This window comes from Hypomesus transpacificus, chromosome 13, assembly GCF_021917145.1.
Source record: "Hypomesus transpacificus isolate Combined female chromosome 13, fHypTra1, whole genome shotgun sequence".
NCBI classification, from domain to species: domain Eukaryota; kingdom Metazoa; phylum Chordata; class Actinopteri; order Osmeriformes; family Osmeridae; genus Hypomesus; species Hypomesus transpacificus.
In genome coordinates this window covers 4981809-5005303 of record NC_061072.1, presented here as the reverse complement: position 1 = coordinate 5005303, position 23495 = coordinate 4981809, and the positions used below count along the sequence as shown (strand labels likewise).

General features: G+C 44.0%; 2 protein-coding genes and 2 long non-coding RNA genes across 4 annotated transcripts; 1 reads left to right on the top strand and 3 right to left on the bottom strand.

Moving 5' to 3' along the window:
• Nucleotides 1-5151: 5151 nt before the first annotated feature.
• LOC124475819 (centrosome and spindle pole-associated protein 1-like) lies at nt 5152-6191 on the bottom strand. The gene is made up of 4 exons (XM_047032655.1): nt 6107-6191; nt 5667-5789; nt 5446-5558; nt 5152-5253 (listed from the first exon to the last, which is right to left on the bottom strand). The coding sequence occupies exons 1-4, from the start codon at nt 6189-6191 to the stop codon at nt 5152-5154; spliced, it is 423 nt and encodes a 140-aa protein (XP_046888611.1).
• An 8812-nt stretch (nt 6192-15003) lies between these two features.
• LOC124475710 (pentraxin fusion protein-like) lies at nt 15004-16543 on the top strand. The gene is given in 4 exon segments (XM_047032504.1): nt 15004-15450; nt 15610-15679; nt 15782-15974; nt 15976-16543. Coding segments are annotated over 4 exon segments (669 nt in total). The 5' UTR covers nt 15004-15447; the 3' UTR covers nt 16379-16543.
• A 3273-nt stretch (nt 16544-19816) lies between these two features.
• On the bottom strand, nt 19817-20268 carry LOC124475779. The gene is made up of 3 exons (XR_006956970.1): nt 20227-20268; nt 20032-20145; nt 19817-19856 (listed from the first exon to the last, which is right to left on the bottom strand). It is a non-coding gene; the product is annotated as an uncharacterized LOC124475779 (long non-coding RNA).
• A 61-nt stretch (nt 20269-20329) lies between these two features.
• On the bottom strand, nt 20330-21561 carry LOC124475777. The gene is made up of 4 exons (XR_006956969.1): nt 21450-21561; nt 21200-21322; nt 20622-21090; nt 20330-20370 (listed from the first exon to the last, which is right to left on the bottom strand). It is a non-coding gene; the product is annotated as an uncharacterized LOC124475777 (long non-coding RNA).
• Between the last annotated feature and the right edge of the window lie 1934 nt (nt 21562-23495).

Genomic DNA, 23495 nt, shown 5'->3' with positions numbered 1-23495 from the left:
TTTCACTTGATTGCCGTTGAGAAATCTCAGACTTGATTGTAGTTTTTGCATGTTCAACGTGGATTACAGGTCGAAAGTTGAATGAACGAGTACTTAAGTTCTTTCGATTTCTTACAGGGTAAGTCGTTGTTGCCCATAACACGCTAGCATTCTGCTGACGAATGCTGATCGGTTAGTGAAAGACTGACTACGATAAGAGATCCCGCTTGATGGCATCCGAAGCAGAACCAGAATGTCTGAGCATTAGCAACATTAGCAACAACATTTGCAAACCAAAACTCTTTCTAGCATGTGTATTGACAGGGAGAGCCAAACATGTCAGCTGTGTTGTCGATGCCTCCAGAGAAAATTGGAAGTAACCAGAGTTTGCCGTCAAGCAGTATCTCGGGCCGTACAATGTGTATGACGTCAATGAAATTTTAAAAGGCTTTTTAGACTTTTAAAGGCGACTTTTAAAAAATCTTATCACCCAACGGTGTGTATTTGCCACCCCTTACGAATTCAGAATTCAAATTACGAGACATTATATCCTGAGAAAAGTGGATTTTGAGGGGTCTTTATTATGTCAATCGGTATAGCCATAGATGTATATAAAACACTAGATGTCTCGTCCGCGTTGCCGGACAACGGAGTCGAACGTCCGCACATAGCGGCCATCTTGCTACAGTCAACACTCACACACATAACATTGTGTTGGTGCTACATGTACTCTTTAAATGACCATAACTTGTTCAATTTTCAACCGATTTTGAAACGGCTTGGGTTTTTATCAACGTCAGAGATGTAGTTATTACTTATGAATAATAATGGTATGTTATAAAAAATAAAATGTTTTAAAATAGGTACAAGATTTCCCTTTACAAATATACATCAATAAATGGTGCATGTTGAAATCCCCACCCTGTACAGAGATGCATTTATGACACTGCATACTTATGAATAATTTTAATTATAACCATGGGTTTTCATGTGAAAATAACATTAAACAGAACAGATAGGTGCAATAAATACCAGAGCAGCCAACTCTCACAGTTTCGCCGTGTGACACACGCATTTCACCCATTTCTCACGCTCTCACGCCACACCTTGTGTATCTCACGCTGAAAAGGCAAGGCCAAACAAGTAGCCAAGTTAACGTTGTAAACATTAACGGACGTCGCGCAGGTTAACCGAGTGAAGCAACATTGACAAAGTAGCAAACAGCCGTGCATGGCCGCGGGAACTAAGGGTGCTGAGGGTGCTGCAGCCCCCCCTGACATCACGAGAATTTAAAATGATATGACTTAAAAATCCACCACCGTGGCACAGCTCCGCAGTAGCGGACTGGCAATCGGGAGCACCGGGAGAAGAATAACTATGGAAAACCAGGGTAAGAAACGTAGGGTGGGGCTGAAAAATTAAGAGACAAAAAAATCACCTTCACTAGACAAGGTTTTACCAATTGAAAAACGGCTGTTTATTTTACATGAAGCTCAACTATTTTGCGCTCAAATAAAGGCCAAATAATTTTCGGCTCGCACGCTATGCTCGCTCGCTTTAAGGATTTAACCCCCTAACTCACATCACATTGAACACAGACTATGCTTGCATTAGCAGGGCAGCTGTGGTGGCGTATAGGGCCAGTTCTGGTGGGCCTGTCTGGATCAGGGCCAAATTTTACTCCCAGTTCCTCCCTGCCGCCCCGCAACATTAAGCCCCCGCCAGCACCCCCCTGATAAAATATGTTCCCGCGGCTATGCAGCCGTGTAAACTCGCCTTTGGGGGGAGTGAAGCTCGCAAAAGCTCGCCCGGGGGGGGCTACCAAATCTCACGCCAAGGTTTTTGGAAAAGTTGGCAGCCCTGTAAATACACACATGCACAAGGTATTTGTTATTCATGTTAAATCAATATATAGGCTACTATAACTCAGCATACAGAATGACAACATGAGGTATACTTATTCATAAAAGTGACATTTATTTGCAGTAAAAAAAGGTGCAAAATTTCCATTTACAAATATACATCAAGAAATTAGAGACTAGACTACTGTGGAGGTATACACATGGTGGAGAGAAAAAAAAAAAAAAAAAAAAAAACAGTCAAATCAATCAAAATAAATAATATTTACGATAAGGATTACCAATAACAATACATAAGAATATAAAGTAACGGGAGGTGGTGTAAATCAGTAAGTGGAAGGGAACCAAAAGTGTGGTGCAAAGATCAGTCCTGTAAAACCAAACAAAAAGTCAAAACGCCGAGGGGAGAGAAGCAGCCTCGAGCACAGACTAGGCAGGCCTTTTGTAGGCCCGTCCATAGATATATATATCTGTGAGCCCGTCAATCAACCTCCAATTGCACCTGAGAACTCCTGCCCTGCACACAGAGAGAGAGAGAGAGAGAGAGAGGCAGCAAAAATGGGCGGGCCCACAGAGAGACCCACCAGGGTCGTAACATTGGGCTAATGCCCTTTGAAAAGGACTGTTTTTATTAAGATTTTGTCGCATGTTGTTGCTCTGTAAGCTAAGTGTAGTAATTTTAGCAATGTGGTGGGACACAGGGACACAACTAATGTTAGTAATGTATGGTGGTGGCTGTCTATGCCATACTGTGTGTCGCTGATGTGCTCCCCGAGCACAAACACATCCTCTAAACATGATCCTCATCCGTACAATGTACATGACCTCCAGTAGTTTGATGGGCTGTGATCGTCTGAAGCTCGATGATGCCTGGCGAATGACCCACTCTGCTGCCCTGACGACCCTCACTGTACCCTCTGATGGGATCACCAGGCCTCCATTGGTTTTTAGAAACAGCAGGTGGTAGCTCTGGTCCTCGATGGCAGATGCAGCATCTGTCCCCAGGCTGGCACGGCAGACATCACAGGACAGCTTCTTCAGAGCCCCTTGCACAACAAATCCTGAAATTTGAGTTAGTATAATAATATAACATAATGATATAATAAGCATGGGGAAATTAAGGGGACATTTCGGTTATGGGCAAAATTGAAAACATTGTCTTTACCTGAGATGTCCATAAGAGCGTTGTCCACAAGACCATCAAAGCGGACGGGAAGGTAGCTGTGGTCATGTACTAGGGCAGGAATGTCAGCAAACAGGGATGGAAGATCTTCTTCTCCTGCTGCAGAGGACATATCTACAGCTTATGCAGTTTAGGCTTATGTTGACGACCGCTGGTAGGGACTCTGTCTCATCCTGTGCTGTTACATTGCCTCTGCATGATTTAACAACTCCACACCGGGCCATCAGCTTTCTAAAGATGTACTTGAACTGGCTGGCAGTAGGGTTGTTATTCCAGCCATTTAAAAAAAACACCAGATATACGAGTACACAGATATTCAAAATGTTTAATGCTTAAAAAAAAGACAAATTAGAACCAGCCACACCTGAATGATCTTTACTCATAAATTGAGTTGAATGACATTATCAAACAATTCAGTCTGTATCAGTGGTACTGAAGTACTGGAAATGCACACATTTTTCCAAATAATCAAAATAGTTTGTGACACTTCCAGGTAATGTGTATGTCTTCAGAAAACACATTTTATCAAAAAAGAAAAACATGTGGACCGACAAATTGAAAACAATACAAGCATTTTCTGAAACTTTGTGTCACTTAGTGTGCTGCTGGTAAATATAAATGATGAACCCTACCAGATGCTCTGATGCAGTTGAAGAGAAGTTCTAAGTGGTCCTGGCTGAATCCTGGCTGATTGCCTGGGCAAGTCCTATCGTACTAACTCCCAAACCAGACGGGTCAGTAAGGTTTTGTAATGACTTTTGAAAGTTGAACGAAGTGTCTGAATTTGATGCATACCCAATGCCTCGTGTCGATGATTTGATCTGACTCCTTAGGGTGTGCTCGCTTCCTAACTACTCTTGACCTCACAAAAGGCTACTGGCAGGTGCCCCTGACCCCGGCGTCCAAGGAGAAGACGGCTTTTGCTACACCGGAGGGGCTCTACCAGTATACCCGGCTCCCATTTGGTCTCCACGGGGCACCTGCCACGTTCCAACGCTTGATGGACCGAGTCCTTGCTCCCCACAAGAAGTACGCGGCGGCATATCTGGATGATGTGGTCATACACGGTCCAGATTGGGCCAGCCGCATACCCCAAGTGCAAGCGGTGATTGATTCGCTCAGGGAAGCAGGGCTTCCCTAAGAAGAACCCTAAGAAGTGCAGGCTAGCCTTTAGCGAGACAAACTACCTGGGGTACACTATTGGGAGAGGGTTGGTCAAGCCTCAGAAAGCCAAGTTGCGGGCCATACAGGACTGGCCCCAGCCCATCACCAAGAAGCAGATGAGGTCATTTTTAGGCCTAGCCGGCTACTAACAACGTTTTTTTACGGATTTTGCTACCATAGCTACACCTTTAACAGAGCTGACAACCAAACGGCACTCACGAATGGTGAGGTGGAACCCTGCGGCGGAGGCGGCCTTCGTCAACCTGAAGCGACCTCTGTGCTCCTGTCCGGTACTGGTGGCGCCAGACTTCAAGAAATAATTCATTGTCCAGGCCGATGCTTCAGAGGTGGGTCTGGGTGCGGTACTCGTAGGCACATGATGGTGAGGAACATCCAATTCTCTACATATGCAGGAAGCTACTTCCAAGAGAGAAGAACTATTCCACGGTGGAAAAGGAATGTCTTGCTGTAACCTGGGCCCTCGAATCTTTCTAAATAGTTTTGTGGTCCTCTCACCTCTTGAATGTACGCCTGTCTCTCTTTCTCATAGCGCATCCTCCCAGCAGCAATCTCCTTGTCCTCCACCTCTTTCTTTTTCTTCTCCACCTCTTTCTTCTTCTCCTCTGCAAGACGGACCAGCTCCTTGTTTTTGCCCCTTTTCTGTTGCAAGAAGAAGACCAAACTTTATTTAGCTAATTATAGCTGAGTCACAAGAACATGTCACACTCGCTTAAAATCGACCCTTACGTCAAGTGTTTATTGTCCTTACCATAAAAATCAAATTCTACTATCAAGATTGTTCAGCATTGTTATTCAAGAGTGTGTGGTCCACTTAAGATAAATTGTATACTGTAAATTGCAAAGGCATATACGGTAATGTCTGCCAAATCCCTCTTAGCCAATCAGTGCCCAGCTGACCTCCATCTCCTTGAGTTTTCGGATCTCCTTCTCCTCGTCAAACTCCCTCTAAATTTGAGCCCTCTGCTCTGCCAGCCTCCTCTCCTCCTTTGCCTCCTCCAGACGTAGCTTCTCCCTCTCCTCTGCCTCCTTAAGGTGCTTCTCCTCAATCTGGGCTGGGCCCGAAAGGTAAACAGTTTGCTATACAACATCATGTACCTCTGTGGGTGTGTGTTTGTGTACAGTACACAACATCCTTCAAATCAATGGCTTGTTGAAGCTAAAAGACCCAACAGCCACCAGAGGCCAAGGTCTTGAAATCTGTACATAACACATCCCAAACCATACCATACCACACTGTACCTGTTGTTTTAGGCCAAGCTTATACTTATCCAGTTCAGTGAGTTGATGAAGCGTTGGCTGGTTAGGAAACACATTTCCTCTGGCAAACATGGAGGTCTGGACAGGGGCAAAACCTGCAAAGATAAAGTAGAACAGTCATATGCATTGTGTGTACGTGTGTATTACATCGCGTGAAATGATGTGACGTCTGCAGTGTGCCAGCTGGTGCATTGACTGTCTACCAGAGACTGTGTTGATGGGAGGCAGTCTGTCCTCCCTCAGGATGGGCCTGGTGGCTTCTTTCAGAGAGGTCTCGGGGTTCAGCCAAGCTTCCTCATTCTGCCTGTGCATCTGCTTCAGGTCAGCTAGACAGGCAAATCATAAGAAGTGTTTTAAATACAAGATTCAAAAGTAAAAATTAGCAGACCAGCAAACATTTTTACCCCTGACTTCAAAACTGTTTAAAATGTGGCCCTCTACAAAGTGACTATATCAAATCATGTTATTTGTATAGCCCTTCTTACAAACAATGTAACAGAGGGCTTCACAGATCAGATGAGTACCTATATATATATATATATGGGGATGAGCCTGTATCTGTCATCAATTTAACACAGATCCACTTATGCGATCCTGAAAGGTGAGCCAACAATGAAGGTAAGTGAAACATGCTACAACGTACTTATGAGGTCCCCTCGGGTGTCTCTGAGGGGTAAGCCGCACCCTCCCCGGCCCCATGGGTTGTAGTTCTTCATTTCAGCCTCCATCTTGGCCTCATCTTGGTCTCTTTCTTTCTTTTCCAGCCTCAGGTGCTCCTGCTTCTCCTGGATCTGGACGAATTCAAGATTTTGAAGGAATATGGAATACTGACTCCCCCTGGAAACACATGTACCAGAGATTTGAGGATAGACCCAGCATAGATTGTCACATCATCATGAACATGAGACTGACTTCCACTGGGTGAGACAGTCTAAATGGGATGAATCAAACTAACTTCGAAATGATGTTAAAAATCAATATAAATCTACAACTTTTATCATTGATCTGACCAAAACGTTCACTCCTCCATTCTCTGTACCATTCACGTCAAAACATTACATACCCACCATCATTGCTCTACTTGTTTCAAAAATAGACTAAGGTCAAACACAAAATCTCAACTCAAAGTTGAGCAAGAAAATTCCATGTATCTAAGTTCAGTCCATGTTTTGGTGAGTTTGTACCTTCAATACCAGTCACTTATCTATGAGCAGAATCAATACTATTGACAGTATTTTGTGTATTTTTGTACAGTATCCCAACTCATAGAAGGGAGGGGGGGTCACCTGCTGTTCTAGTTCCTCTTTGTACGTTGGTGCCCTCCGCTCAACAGGCTCCACCCTTCCCAGTCTGGTGGTCCTGCTCTCTCTATAGGGAGGTCCACCCTCCTCAGCCCAGGGACCCCTGCCCTCGGCCGGGTGGTGGCCCATGTACACCCCTCTCCCCCCTTCAGTCAAATCTGGGGGGGTGCAGCCCTCCCCAGCCCCCCCCTGGATCCGGCTCTGCTGCCCGCTCATACGTGGGCCATCAGATCGCCTGCTTTCTCTTTGTTTTTTCACACACCGAATAAAACGCTACTTACCCGGCGTCATGGAGCCGACCAGTTTAATAGTTATTTAGCATTAGCGTTGTGTAACGGAGTTAGAACCTTGAAACTCGCTCCTCAGGTATGTAACAGGCCACCCGAGTCACAAAGAGCTAGCTTTCCTTTGGCGTAGCTGGTAGTGGTCACGCTTGGAAAGTCTGAGGTCGTGTGTTCGAGCCCAGTGAGTGGCGAACGAGCCTTGTCGCGACGGAGCGTGGCTACAGCTGTTACATACCCGTCACAGTTGCTACCTGCATATGCAGATATTATTTGTTTGTTGTTGTTGATTTTGTGAAGGTGTGAATTACATTTACATTTATGCATTTAGCAGATGCGACTTCCAAGAGAGAGCTTTACAAAAGAGCATAGGTCACTGATCCTAACAACGAGGTAGCCCCAAACATTGCAAGCAGCCAAAACATGAGGCATACATTGTGAAAAACCAAATAAGTGCCAAAGGGAAGAACCACAAGAGCATGCAGTTAAACAAGTTACAACAACAACATGAAACTCAAAAAAGTGCAAGTACAGTTAAACATCATGAAACCTAAAAAGTGCAAGAGTGTACCTGTAGAAGAACAATCAACAGTAAAATATTTCACAGCGAGTTCAAAAGTTTAAATCCATTATAACTAACCAACAAGAGCACCAAGTCTCTCAATAAGAGTCATTGTGAACCTGGAGGAAACTAACATCAGGTCCAGCCAGGCATTCCTAAGTGCCGTTGTACTCCCGGAAAAAGTGTGTCTTGAGCCTTTTCTTTAAGGTGGGGAGACAGTCAGTGGCCCTGATGGAGGTGGGGAGTTGATTCCACCACTGGGAGGCCAGACAGGAGAAGAACTTGTGTTGAGACCGGGCGCTCTTGAGTGGTGGGACCACCAGACGGTTGTCAGAAGAAGACCGTAGGTGGCGGGTGGGGGTGTAATGCTGGAGGAGAGACTTGATGTAGTCGGGTGCAGTCCCGTTCACTGCTCGGAAGGTCAGTACCAGAGTCTTGAATCTGATATGGGCCGTGATGGGAAGCCAGTGGAGGGAGATGAGGAGCGGGGTAACATGGGAGCGTCTGGGTAGATTGAAGACCAGACGGGCCGCCGCGTTCTGAATCCTCTGGAGAGGCCGGGTTGCGCATGCTGGGAGACCGGCGAGCAGCGAGTTGCAGTAGTCCAACTTTGAGAGGACAAGTGCTTGGACTAGCAGCTGGGTGGAATGCTCAGACAAGTATCTCCTGATCTTCCGGATGTTGTAGAGGGTGAATCTACACGACCGGGAGACCGCAGCAATGTGGGCAGTGAGGGAAAGCTCGTCATCCACGGTCCCCCCGAGGTTCCTGGCTGGTCCCTGAATAATTTTTTATTCATATTTAACATAATAAAGTTCTGTGTAATGAATTATTAACAATGGAATTATTTAATCCCCCCCCCCCCCCCCCCCCCGGTCTGACATGATACAACTCCCCCCCCGCCACAAATTGCTTTCTAATCTGTGGGAAACACTGAAGTTACTATGTGACTGATAAGTAAGCTAATACGCTACACTACGTTTTAATCTAAATAAACGCATGATCAGACCGTGCATTAAAAAGTGCCATTTTCAGTTGTCGCGCATGCTCTCTTTCTCAAACACAAGTGCGTGTACAGGTTGTTTTCATGGACACAACCCTAAATCATCATTTATTGTTGTGAAGGGAGTTAGCAAGATTAAGCTGATGCGAAAATAATAAAATGGATGTGAAAAAGATGCCAGGAGGAACTGAAAAAGCCAGGTAAAAAAAGAAAGATCTGTCACTTCATAAATCTGGGTTCAGGGCTCTCAAGTGTCACGCATTGAGCGTGACAGTCACTCATTTCGGTCTTTTGTCACTCACTCACGCCACACGTTGTATTTCTCACGCGGAAAAACTTTTTATGTTTAATATGCCGCACGGCCGCCCAACCAAAATGTCTCTGGCCGCGCCGCTCTCACTTAGCCTGGTCCTAACCAGACCCTCGTACATTTCATTTGTACAGAGGGTCTGGGATCGCTCCATTGACAAGCGTTAACTTCCTTGAAGGCGGGTACTCTGTTGAAGTTTTACTATTGGATCTGCCCAGAGCCACTCTGATCTGCCATAACCAATCGCTAGCGTTTGCCTTAGCCAACTCCTTCACCACGGAGCTAGCTGCCGTAGCTGGAAAATCAAACTTTTCCCGAACCCCGTGGGGAGTAAGTAAGTAAGACTTTATTTATATAGCACATTTCATACAGGAATTGTAGCTCAAGGTGCTTTACATCAAATCAACAAAAACAATAATACAAGTGATAAAAGTAATAGATCTAAAACATATAACAAACCAGACTAGCCGCACTCTATCTGCGGTCTCTCGAATCCGTCTTGGATCCGAGCTGCCTCGTGCAGTTTCCACACATATAACAACCCAGACAAGGCGCACTCTATCTGCGGTCTCTCGAATCCGTCTTAGATCAGAGCTGCCATTTGCAGTTTCCACACATATAACAATCCAGACAAGTCGCACTCTATCTGCGGTCTCTCGAATCCGTCTTAGATCCGAGCTGCACTTGCAGTTTCCAACCACATAACAAAACACATGCACTCTTGCACAGTCTTTGTGGTTTCTCAAAAAAAAAAAAAAAAAAAGTACAATTATAATAATAAAAACTACAGAATAACAAAATACAATAACTCAACAAAATTGATCAAATGCAACACATAAGCAATAGTGCAAGTCAAACACAAGCCGCAATCTTTGCGGGAATACAAAGCAAATCTATAAAAACAATAATATAACTACTACCAGTTGTAAGGCCCTTCTGAGATAAAAATGTGTTAAATGCTTTGGTAAAAAGGTAGGTTTTAAGCTGTCTTTTAAAAATGTCTAGCGTATTTGCTTCTCTGATATTTATGGGTAATTTGTTCCATAGTTTTGGGGCATAATTGGCAAAGCCAGCATCGCAGTGTTCTAGCTGGTGTGTAGTTTATAAGAGAGTTAGCAATGTAGCTAGGTCCTTGTCCGTGTAGAGCTTTGTATGTGAGGAATAGGACCTTAAAGTAAATTCTGAAAGTAACAGGGAGCCAGTGTAAAGTAGCTAGGACAGTAGTAATGTGTTCTCTCCTTTTAGTTTTGGTTGATAATCTAGCTGCAGAATTTTGAATGAGCTGTAGTCTTTCAGTGGTTTTTTTGGGAAGACGAGTGAAAAGTGCGTTACAGTAGTCCAGCCGGCTGGATATAAAAGCATGAATTAACTTCTCTGCATCATTTTGGTTTATGAATGGTCGTACCTTTGCTACATTCCTCAGGTGAAAGAAAGCAGTTTTGGTCACTTTATTAATGTGGGAGTTGAAATTCAAATCTGAGTCCAGGATTACACCGAGACTTGTCACCTCTGGTTTAAGCCAGGGGGTTAAACTTCCTAGATTCTTAGTAAGCATCTCTCTTTTGGATTTGGGGCCACATAGTAGGACTTCAGTTTTGTCTTCATTGAATTTAAGAAAGTTATCATTCATCCATTTGTTTATTGCCAACAGGCAGCTGGTAATGGAATTGATGGCCGTTGCATCGTTGGGTTCAGTGGATATATATAGTTGTGTGTCGTCCGCATAGCTATGGAAATTCATGTTATGTTCTCTCATTATGTCACCGAGTGGTAACATATAAAGAGAAAAAAGTAATGGACCTAGGCAGCTTCCTTGAGCAACCCCGTAGCAGTTCTCATGTTTCTTAGACCTATGGTCTCCTAAACTAACATAAAACTTCCTTCCTGTGATATATGATTTCATCCAGTTCAATACACTATCCGTGAACCCAATAAGCTTTTCCAGTCTATTGATTAGGATGTTGTGATCAATGGTATCAAAGACTGCACTGAGATCTTAAAGGATAAGGATAGAGACTTTATTTGCATCAGAGTTTAGTCTGAGGTCGCTAATTATTTTGGTGAGAGCAGTCTCAGTACTGTGATATTTCCTGAAACCTGACTGCGAGACTTCCAGAATGTTATTTTCTTCAAGAAAATAATTTAGTTGGACTGAAACTATCTTTTCCAGTACTTTACTAATAAATGGAAGGTTTGATATTGGTCTGTAATTTGCAAGTAGACTGTTATCCAATTTGGGTTTCTTTAATAGGGGCTTTACAACAGCTGTTTTGAAGGCATCTGGGAAGACGGCAGTTCTTAGGGATGTGTTTATAATCTCTAGCACCGGACCTGAGACACTATCAAACACTCGCTTAAAGAATGTTGTGGGTATAGGATCAATATCTGAGGTTGTGGAGTTAGATTCACTGACAATTTTCACAAGTTCACTAACTGTGATACAGGTAAATGTGCTCATGGTTATGTTGCAGAATCTACTGATGTCAGTTTCGACCCCACTATTACTAGTACTAGCTCTGATCAAAGTTCTTTTGTTCTTGAAGAACAAAGCAAGCTCTTCACATTTAAATGCTGAGGATGGCGGGGGGGGGGCAGGGACAGTGTTTAGCAGCTGGTCAATGGTGGAGAAAAGAACTCTGGAGTTTCTGGTATTTTCTGTAATAATGTTGGAGAAATATTCTCTCCTCGCTAGACGGATGGTTTTGTTGTAGGTGGTTAGTGTATCTTTATAGATATTGTAGTGACTAGTGATCTTTGTTTTCCTCCATTTTCTCTCTGCTGCACGGCATTTTCTTTTAGTTTCACTAACATTGTTATTTCTCAGCCATGGGGAGGTTCTGCTTGTGGACTTCTTTTTGGTTTTCAGTGGTGCAACAGAGTCTAAAACAGATAATAGTGCATCATTGAGGTTCTCTACCATTTCATTCAGAGAGCAATCAAGATTAGTTGGTTCATATAGAGCAAATTGTTCAGAAAATGTCATCATAGCTGTATCATCTAAATATCTTCTTTGGACTAAGAATTCTTTTGTGGTTTTTGTTGGGATAATTTCCACATTAAAAAGTATACAATGATGGTCTGAGAGGGGTAGATCGTCCAGTCCACTAGTCCAGTTGTTATCACTAGATCTAGTGTGTTTCCGTGCCGGTGTGTTTCGTCTGTTATGTGTTGAGTTAGATTGAGACTGTCTAGGAGATTTAAGAGATCAACAGTTCTTGGGTCGGCTTTTTTATTTACTTGGATATTTAAGTCTCCGTTTAAAACTACTTTGTCATATCTAGTGACACATAGTGATAATAGTTCAGAGAATTCTTGTATGAATATTGGCGAGTGCTTGGGTGGCCGATATATAATGACAAAAAGTATTGATTCGGTTTTGAGCTCTATAGCAAGATATTCATATGAGGTGAATTCACCTAGCTCAGTGATTTTGAACAATAGTTCAGAGGAGAAAATAGCTGCGACTGCTCCACCTTTTTTGGATTTCCTAGAAACTTGGTGGAAGCTGTAATCTGGCGGACACGCTTCTATCAAAGTTGCTGTTGCCGTGTCGTTGTTTAGCCAGGTTTCTGTTAAACAGATGCAGTCTAATTTGTTTTCTTTGACCACATCATTAGCTAGAAATGTTTTGTTATTTAGTGATCTAACATTTAGAAGGGCCAGTTTCATCTGTGGGGTATTAACAGATAAAACAGGGGTTGATAAATCTGTTTGAAGAATATGGATAGTTCTGTGACTTCTAACACTAGTTTCAGGTTTGTAACCATGCATTTTACCATGCCATTTTCTGTTTGTGATGATGACCAGTATGTCTTATGAAATAGCATGGTGGCTGTCCTAGCGTAGTATTTCTTTGGGAAAGTCTATGTCACTGAGCTGTTCCATCACAAGGGAATTCATCCGGGGGGTGCAGATCTGTGCAAGGCCCATGTCCTTGCAGGAGGCTGTTTGAATGTTCTGTTCTGTTCGATGGGAGGTTGTTTGGGATGTGTCAGTCATCTTAGACACAACAGGGATAGGGGGAGCAACTTGATTTGTGGTCAGGAGCACGTGACTGATGTTTGCTGTCAGTAGTCGACATCCTCTACGGTTTGGGTGGAGTCAGCTTGAAAACGGTCTGCACAGTTCCAGAACACATTGAAATTATCGATAAATCTCAGTTTGTGTGCCAGACAGACAGATGCCAACCATGTGTTGAAAGATAGTAGTCGACTGAAGGCTTCTTTTCCTCTTCGAAAGCATGCAATTGGTCCACTGATGAATACATCTTGATATCTGTTGAGTGTGTTCAGTAGCTGGGTGAAACGTTTTTTAAGTATCTCAGTGCCAGTTTTCTTGTATAGGATATCAAACGAGCCAGTGTGGATGATAATCTTAGGGTTGTTTGGTTTATTGTTGAGGATTGTTAGTACCTCTGACGACAGTTCCTTGACAGATGTGTTGCTACGACAAATATTTTCTGTCTTTGCCAGTTTAACACGTGCTGTCATGGCATCTCCAATCAAGATAGTGGCAATGTGTGGTGTTGTGTTTGCATTTCTAACGTTTGCCTTATTTGTAGCTGCGGAGCCAGTTCTTCGTCGTAGCAGACGATGATATGTTGGATTTGCATGTGTGTAGTAGCTACCATCATGGTGTGTCGGTAATCCGGGCTCTTCATGTTGGTTAGCTGCGTGGCTAGCACGCTAGAAGGTGAGGTGATGCGGGAAGAGTTTCTGCCTCGCTTTTTTGGCTTTTTATCCTTGGCGCCAGTCCCATCTCCGATGAAGGTAGAAGCAGCGCTAGGCCTCTTTGGTTTAGCGCCGAGAGCAGGCCATGACTCATCTGGTCGATCGGCCGGTGGAGAGAAAGCTGGTTCCAAGGGTGGCTCATTAGCCGGTAGCTTAGCCTCCGGGCAAGGTAGCATGGAATCTATAAAGTCTTCGGTCTCTCTGATATCTAAAAGGGTTCTGACTCTTAACTCCAGTTCGACTATCCTCTGAGTAAGTTGTTTGCAGTCGTTGCAAGCCATAGTTCTACAGGGAACACGCTTTACCTTGCTTGCCTGTGGTCAGTCTGGGAGAGCAGCCCAAAATACTTGTTTCCCTTGTTCTTCAGTCCCTCAGGTTGTTCCTTTTTGTGGTTGTAGTCAATTCACTTGATTTTGAATAATATCATCGAAAACTATCCAAATTACTGAAACTTCAGAGCATTTCTCCGTGAAGCCAAGCAGGGAAGCAAGCAGGGAAGGTCAGGGGGAGGAGAGGGAACGAAAATGCGACTGCCTTCGTTGAGAGTCAAGTTGAATGAGGAGGAAGGCCACAATCATGACCACCAACAAAACTCAGCAAGGATTGTTCTTGCTCCGGCTTTAACTTATGGATATTCGACAGCGTTGCCACAACCGCAGAATAGCTTCGCTCGCATCGTTCTCCGCTGCCATTACTGAACTACTACTCAAACTAGTGCACAACATCAACGTCATCGTTCTCAGCCACTCCCTCTGTTCGCTGATTGGACCTACAAAAAATGTGTTTCTGAAAACCGACTGATGCACTGAAATCCCAGACCTAGTACAGAAGCAAAATCAAAATTGAGCGGAAGTATCAGAAAATAGCACTATTGTATCTGGGTAAGATTTAACGCAATAACCAATGAAAAAAAAGCATCCTGGAATTGTTCATGTGATTCTGCTACAACGTCTTCAGAAAGTTTCGTTCATCCACAGAGCAAACCACTGGAGCTCAAGCATCACTTTGAGCACAGAGTAAGTCATGATCTCCTGTTTTAATGTTCCAACTAATTCACAACTTGTTTGACACAAACATAAAACTGTAACTAATAACCAGGATCCAGTTCCTACGGTGTGTGTTTACCTTCTAGGATGGCTGTTAGTTTAACAGACCGGTAAGAGATTAAACACAGCTGGAGAGCATATATGCTAGGCATATATCTACAAAATAAGTCAATTTTACAAGCTCAAACACAGACTCTCTCTCTCTCTCTTACCCCCCCCCCCCCCCCCACACACACACACACACACACACACACACACACAGAAATTGAATAGATACTTTGTATTTGGTTGAATTGTCAGTGCCATGTGTCAAATATGTTGTTCTGCAAGTCAGAGCAATTATTAATAACAACAACACAAACACTAATAATAACACAATTAATGAAACACCCCCAGTCCCTCGACCCATACAACCCCCCCTCCCCCCCTTTTTGACCTCCTGACGGGAAAGGAGGGGGTGTCACTCTTGCATGATGGGGCATGCAGGGCGAGAGATTTTCCTCATATCGGTCTATATAATGGGGCGTCCAAGATATTATTGCTTATTGTGTGTCTACATGTATTGCTGCTGCCGTGCTGAATAAACATCAAGCCATCTTGAGCTGAAAGATATTCTGTCTCCAAAGACTTGATCTAAATCCTTCTGAACAAAACTCCTACACGTTCGATCTACTGAGAAACCAGATACACCAATAACTACCACAGCCAGCCTGACTGAGTGACCATCACAAGGCCCTCTGGAGAAATAAACATGGTAAGAAATGTTATCTTTATGTTTGAGTTATTCCAATACATCTTACTCTGTTGAACGCTGAACAGTGGATATGTGTATTTGGGCACCAAAACTAGTTGTATTACGAGACAGTGTGTGTTTTTGTTAATAGTTTGTCATTTGTCTGCTTTGTCTTGGAAGAGTGTCTGCAGTGACAAGGTTGCTGGTATTCTCATGCTTTGCTTCTTTGGCCTGTGTTCAGCCAGTAAAGGTATGATTTTGAGCATTATGTGAAAAAGGATGATGTCGATCGGTGCCTGTGACAGTTGTAAAGGAAAACAAGTGTGTGCGTGTGTGCTAATGGCCTGTACAGTGGGTCTGGGTGGCAAGGTCCTGGTCTTCCCTTCCGAGACAGACTTCAGCTTTGTGACCCTGATCACCCAGAAGAAGATGGAGCTGCGCTCGTTCACGCTGTGCATGCGCGTTGCCACGGAGCTGCAGGGCGAGCGCAAGATCATCCTCTTCGCCTACCGCACCTCAGCCTACGACGAGCTCAACGTGTGGCGCGATATCCTTTTGCATGAGCGAGGGCGGCGTCCTCTTCCACCTGCCACCCCTCTCCACCTTCCGCACCAGCCTCTGCGTCACCTGGGAGTCCAGCTCTGGGCTGTCGGCCTTCTGGGTGGACGGCCGGCGCAGCACCTACCAGGTGTACAAGCCCGGCCACACAGTGAGGCCCAAGGGCACCGTCCTCCTTGGGCAGGACCCAGACAAGCACCTGGGGAACTTCGAAGCTGCGCAGAGCTTCGTGGGGGAGGTGATCGATGTCAACATGTGGGACTACGTGCGCCACAGGAGCCAGGTCCAAGCCTGGCACCACGGCCACCTTGTCCCCAAGGGCAACATCTTTGACTGGGCCACCATAGAGTACCAGCTGAATGAGAAAGTGATGGTGGTGGATGATGTCTGACCTGGGGGCAGGGGTGGGGGGGGAGAAAGGTGTAGTGTTTGATTCCGCTATGTCCTTGGGGCATTACTCTAAACAAGTAGTTAGAAACTGTTTTTTCCAACTGAGGAATATTTCCTAATTAAGAAAAGTAGTGTCCAAGGGTGAACTGGAGATGATTATTCATGCTTTTATTTCTTCTCGATTAGATTATTGTAATAGTCTTTAACCTATTCTCATGTATATGAATAAATGGTGAAATCAATCGTGTGTGTGTTGACTGAACTAATGGTTTCCCTCAGTTCAAGTGTTGGTGTTCCCTCAGACATGTTGACCCTGTAGGGGGTTAAATATTGTCCAAACAACCAAAACGAATTCCCCTACGGTTTAAAGGAAGATGGGAAACTGAACAGTGTATTAGCATGAACCAAATAATGCCAATACCGATAGAATTCCAGGTATTTGACTCGAATTTGAATCTTAAATTTAAATGTGGTCTAACTATACTAAGGATACAAGTATATAGATGAGAGGTACACACACATATCATCTAGCATAGATGAAAATAGCAATTAAAGCAAAACAGTGTTCTTGGGTCAAAATAAAACAAATTAAACAGTAATAATAAAATACAAGTTATACCAATCTACATTTACAGGTCAGGAACCATTGTGAGTTTAGCTACAACACAGAACATTTACCACCACTCTAAAACACACAAAGGTACATACTGATCCACAATACCCAATACTCATCCACACAAACCAACATAGGAACTCATGGATGGACAAACCATATTCACTATGCATAGCAGCTAAAGGAACTGGAGCAGCAACAAATAAACTGTCCCCAACAAATCTTTAAACTACAACAAAGACTAAAACACAGGGGTGATACAGTGGGAATGTAGCAATATCACAATTTGGACCTGAATTAAGTCTAAATTAAAATATAGTTGGAATTGCATGTAATCACATAAAAAATGTTAAGGTTTGTTTGTCTTGATAAAGGCTCAGCTTATGCTGCATGAAAAATGGGGGACGCCTACCCTTTCCCAGATCCCAACATTTGGACTCAGTGTGACCACTTCTTAGACAAGCACGACAAAATCTAACTTTGTTGTTAGCATAAAACAAGCGTGTGGGTGGAATAGGCATATTTCTGCCAAGATCCCAACATCGCATTTCGGTGTGTCCTTGTCTTTTACAGAAGTTACACTGTATATGAGGGGGCTGCTGGGGCTTGGGTTTTACCTCCGTCGCCATTTTTATGGCAGCAATGCGTGGCGGATCAGGAGCACAACGGTTCTTTGTAGAACGTGGTTTGGGAATTTGCGCACCAATTCCACTGTCCACTGTGTCTGAACACTCAGTAGTAGAATGTGAGCCAGCATGGCTGGTCTCTTCACTGCTTATGTTAGCGGTGTGTTGCCTTGTGGGACAAAAAGGGGTCGCTGCTTTGAGGACAGAGTTGAGAAGACATTTGCCAATTAAATGTACAGTAATCTTCAATGTTTGTTTCTTTTCAGCTTTTTTTAATGAACTCCTACAGTTTGCCAATGTTCAATTATTTCAGCTAGCGTAAAATCAGTTTTAAGACCGTTCTTGTCTTTCTTGCTCAATTCAGATAACGTTTGGTTAACGCTAACTTCTTCCCATAGGTCAAGTAATTTGTTAACTTCAGTTTCCCATTCCATTTTTGTTCATTTCATGCAGGAGTTAATATCAGAAACTAGTAATAGGCTACTACCAACTTGAGCTGTGTGTGTCATCCAAAAATACTACCAGTGGAACTATTTCTGTTGTCATGCCGTATTAATATTACAAGGGCGAAATCTGTCATTAATGGTTTAACCAAAAGAAAGAATTTGCTGGAAAGGAAATGATGGTAGAAATGTGTGAAAGTTAGAATAGAAAGTTGTGTCCAGTCAACCTTGAGTCTTATGTAATGAGTTTGTGTGACAAAGACAATTGGTTCAGTTACACCAAATAATAAGTATCCACAGTGGACCTTTTTTTATTCAGTCCACTACGTTTTCGACTGAAACATACAAAATTCATATAAAATGGACATTCAAATGTAAATATCCTAATACAGACGTCAAATGATGCAGTTCTAATGATGATGCTATACAAGCTAGTTTTAATTAACTCAACAAGCAATTAATTTCCAGATGTGATAAGTTGCCATTTATTCTCCACTTTTTTCTGGAACTTTTTATGATCTAATGGATTCGTAGAGTAAAGAAGGTTGCAGTCTAGAAGACAGTCTACTCTCAGAAAGCCAACAAGGGAGAGAGAGAGAGAGTGAGATGTGAGATAAAGAGAGAGAGAGAGAGAGAGAGAGAGAGAAAGAGAGAGAAAGAGAGAGAAAGAGAGAGACTGAGAGACAGAGAGAGAGAGAGAGAGAGAGAGAGAGAGAGAGAGAGAGAGAGAGAGAGAGAGAGAGAGAGAGAAGAAAGTGAGTAAGAGAGTGAGAGAAATAGAGAGAGAGAGAGAGAGAGAAAGAGAGAGACTGAGAGAGAGAGAGAGAGAGAGAGAGAGAGAGAGAGAGAGAGAGAGAGAGAGAGAGAAGAAAGTGAGTCAGTATTTCTTCATGTTCTTTGGGTCCACCCTCTTTGACAGGATGTAGTCATCTGGCAGTCTGATAAACTCCCTGGAAGCCTCCATCCTAAGCCACATAGAGAAATTTAGCATTTCATACTTCATGACCAAACTCTGTTCTATTCTCCCCTAAACTTTGCAGTAGTGCCCCAGTCGCGAAGGGTGTTACCTGTCAAGTGAGTCCAGCTCCTCTCACTCTGAGCGCATCATCTGGCCCTCCGCCCGTTTCTGCTCTCTGAGCAGCTTTTTACGGATTGCAGACAACTTACAGAGGACTTCCCTCTCGTACTCTGGTAGGCAGCCTGACACACGTACACACACAATCACATACCAACATACCAACTAATCCACAATGTGTTGGTTCTAGCTATTTGGAACATTTAGTGTTTTTGTGTGTGTGTTACCTGCAGCTCTCAACTCCTTCCTAACAGCTGGGACAGAAGCTGTCTGGGATTGGAGCCCTGAAAGAGAACCCTTCTAAAAGGTGTGTGGGGGGGGAGAGAGACATCAGTTTATACCTGTTTTCAGACAATGCTCTCCATACTACGTTTATGGTTTATACAAGCGGTAACTTACAGACATGGGGGTGGTGGGGCATTTGCTGTCCATGCTGGGGGGACTGGGGGTGGACTGGGGGGCCCTGTGTCTCTTCTGGAGGGTGGGGATGGGGGGCGAGATCTCCCTTCGCATCTGCAGATAGACAGTAAGATGGGGATCATACTGATATTTCTGTTTGTTCAAATCTTTCTAATCAAGTTGTGTGGTCCTCTCACCTCTTGAATGCGCGCCTGTCTCTCTTTCTCGTAGCGCGTCCTCCCAGCAGCAATCTCCTCTTCCTCTACCCTTTTCTTCTTCTTGTCCTTTGCGAGACGGACCAGCTCCTTGTTTTTGTCCGTTTGCTGTTGCAAGAAGAAGACCAAACTTTATTTAGCTAATAACAGCTGAGTCACAAGAACACTCCTGAAAGAGAACATTCCTAAAAGGTGTCTGTGGGGGACAGAGACATGTGTTTCTACCTGTTTTCAGATGATGCACTCCACAGTACGTTTATGGTTTATACAAGCGGTAACTTACAGACATGGAGGAGGTGGATCGTCTGCTGTCCATGCTGGGGGGACTGGAGGTGGACTGGGGGGTCCTGTGTCTCTTCTGGAGCGTGGGGATGGGAGGCGAGATCTCCCTTCGCACCTGCAGATAGACAGTAAGATGGGGATCATACTGATATTTCTGTTTGTTTAACTTTCTAATAAAGTTTTGTGGTCCTCTCACCTCTTGAATGCGCGTCTGTCTCTCTTTCTCATAGCGCATCCTCCCAGCAGCAATCTCATTCTCCTCCACCTCTTTCTTCTTCTTCTCCACCTCTTTCTTCTTCTCCTCTGCAAGACGGACCAGCTCCTTGTTTTTGCCCCTTTTCTGTTGCAAGAAGAAGACCAAACTTTATTGAGCTAATTACAGCTGAGTCACAAGAACATGTTACACTCGCTTAAAATCAACCCTTACGTGTATTGTCCACACCATAAAAATCTAATTCTACTATCAAGATTGTTCAGCATTGTTATTCAAGAGTGTGTGGTCCACATAAGATAAGTTGTATACTGTATATTGCAAAGGCATATACAATAATGTCTGCCAAATCCCTCTTAGCCAATCAGTGCCCAGCTGACCTCCATCTCCTTGAGTTTTCGGATCTCCTTCTCCTCGTCAAACTCCCTCTTCATTTGAGCCCTCTGCTCTGCCAGCCTCCTCTCCTCCTTCGCCTCCTCCAGGCGTAGCTTCTCCCTCTCCTCTGCCTCCCTAAGGTGCTTCTCCTCAATCTGGGCAGGGCCCGAAAGGTAAACAGTTTGTTATACAACATCGTGTACCTGTGTGTGTGTGTGTGTGGGTGTGTGTGTTTGTGTACAGTACACAACATCCTTTAAATCAATGGCTTGTTGAAGCTAAAAGACCCAACAGCCACCAGAGGCCAGGTTCTTGAAATCTGTACATAACACATCCCAAACCATACCATACCACACTGTACCTGTTGTTTTAGGCCAAGCTTATACTTATCCAGTTCAGTGAGTTGATGAAGCGTTGGCTGGTTAGGAAACACATTTCCTCTGGCAAACATGGAGGTCTGGACAGGGGCAAAACCTGCAAAGATAAAGTAGAACAGTCATATGCATTGTGTGTACGTGTGTATTACATTCGCGTGAAATGATGTGATGTCTGCAGTGTGCCAGCTGGTGCATTGACTGTCTACCAGCGACTGTGTTGATGGGAGGCAGTCTGTCCTCCCTCAGGATGGGCCTGGTGGCTTCTTTCAGAGAGGTCTCGGGGTTCAGCCAAGCTTCCTCATTCTGCCTGTGCATCTGCTTCAGGTCAGCTAGACAGGCAGAGTACAGTCAGACACTTTACACAGAAATATATGCCATCAATTGAACTCCAATCAACTTATGCAATCCTGTAGGGTGAGCCAACATGGAATGTAAGTGAAACATGCTACAACGTACTAATGAGGTCCCCTTGGGTGTCTCTGAGGGGTGCGCCGCACCCTCCCCGGCCCCATGGGTCATAATTTTTTATTTCGGCCTCCAGCTTGGCCTCAGCCCGGTCCCTCTCAGCCTTCTCCAGCCTCCGGCGCTCCTGCTTCTCCTGGATCTGCAGGGATTCAAGGTTATGAAGGAATTTGGTGAGGAATACTGACTCCCCTGGAACTACATGTACCAGAGGTTTGAGGATAGACTCAGTCAGCGTACACAATGACAACATCATGAACATGAGACTTTCATCTTGCACAACTAGAATAATTCATCCTTTGTGAATAAAGATGGTCTTGTATTTACCTTTATCAGGTTATAAAAGCATAAAGATTATTTCATTATGAAACAGAGTCGCTAAAGGCTCTAAATGGGAAGGATCCCCTTTGTGAATTCAAGTAACGTATAAAAAAAACCCCACAAATCTACTTTGATGTACAACTGCTCTGTTTCATCTGACCAAAAGGCTACCTACTCCCTTTTCTCTACCCTTTCTGTCAAAACCTTACATGCCTGCCCACCATCACAAGGTCCACCTTGGAATTTCATTCACCACATCTCAATTTCAACCACCACATCTCAATTTCAACCACCACATCTCAAAGTTGATGAAGAACATTCCATGTTCTACAGTTCAGTCCACATGATGGTGAGTTTGTTCTTTCAATCCCGAAACATTATCTATGAGCAGAACTAATTGCATTTGGGGTATTTTGGTACTGTATTCCAATATCCATATAGAGGTGGGGGGGAGGAGGTCACCTGCTGTTCCAGTTCCTCCTGATAAGTTGGCGCCCTCCGCTCAACAGGCCCCACCCTTCCCAGTCTGGTGGTCCTGCTCTCTCTATAGGGAGGTCCACCCTCCTCAGCCCAGGGACCCCTGCCCTCGGCCAGGTGTTGCCCCCAGTGCGCCCCTGTCTGCTGGTTAGCAAACAAACTGCTGGAAATGTCACTGGTCTGGACATGATCAGAACCTGCAAAGATGAAATATATTACAACCATGTGTATTCCATGCACGTTAATGTATGTGTTATCTGCAATGTGCCAGCTGGTGCAGTGACTGTCTACCTGAGACTGTGTTTATAGGAGGCAGTCTGTCCTCTCTCAGGTTGGGCCTGGTGACATTTCTCTGAGAGGTCTCGGGGTTCAACCAAGCTTCCTCATTCTGCCTGTGCATCTGCTTCAGGTCAGCTGGACAGGCAAATCATAAGTAGTGTTTTAAATACAAGATTCAAAAGTAGCAGCAGACCAACAAACATTTTTACCCCTGACTTCAAAACTGTTTAAAATGTGGCCCTCTACAAAGTGACTATATCAAATCATGTTATTTGTATAGCCCTTCTTACAATGTCACAGAGGGCTTCACAGATCAGATGAGCACCTATATATATGAAAGGTGAGCCAACAATGAAGGTTAGTGAAACATGCTACAACGTACATATGAGGTCCCCTCGGGTGTCTCTGAGGGGTGCGCCGCACCCTCCCCGGCCCCATGGGTTGTAGTTCCTCATTTCAGCCTCCATCTTGGCCTCAGCCCAGTCTCTTTCTTTCTTTTCCAGCCTCAGGCGCTGCTGCTTCTCCTGGATCTGGAGGGATTCAAGATTTTGAAAGAATATGGTGAGGAATACTGACTCCCGTGGAACTACATGTACCAAAGATTTGAGGATAGACCCAGCATAGATTATGACATCATCATGCACATGAGACTGACTTTCACTGGGTGAGACGGTCTAAATGGAATGAATCAAACTAACTTACAAATGATGTTAAAAATCGATATAAATCTACAACTTTTATCATTGATCCGACCAAAACGTTCACTCCTCCATTCTCTGTACCATTCACGTCAAAGCATTACATGCCCACCATCATTGCTCTACTTGTTTCAAACATAGACTAAAGTAAAACACAGAATCTCAACTCAAAGTTGAGCAAGAAAATTCCATGTATCTAAGTTCAGTCCATGTTTTGGTGAGTTTGTACCTTCAATACCAGTCACTTATCTATGAGCAGAATCAA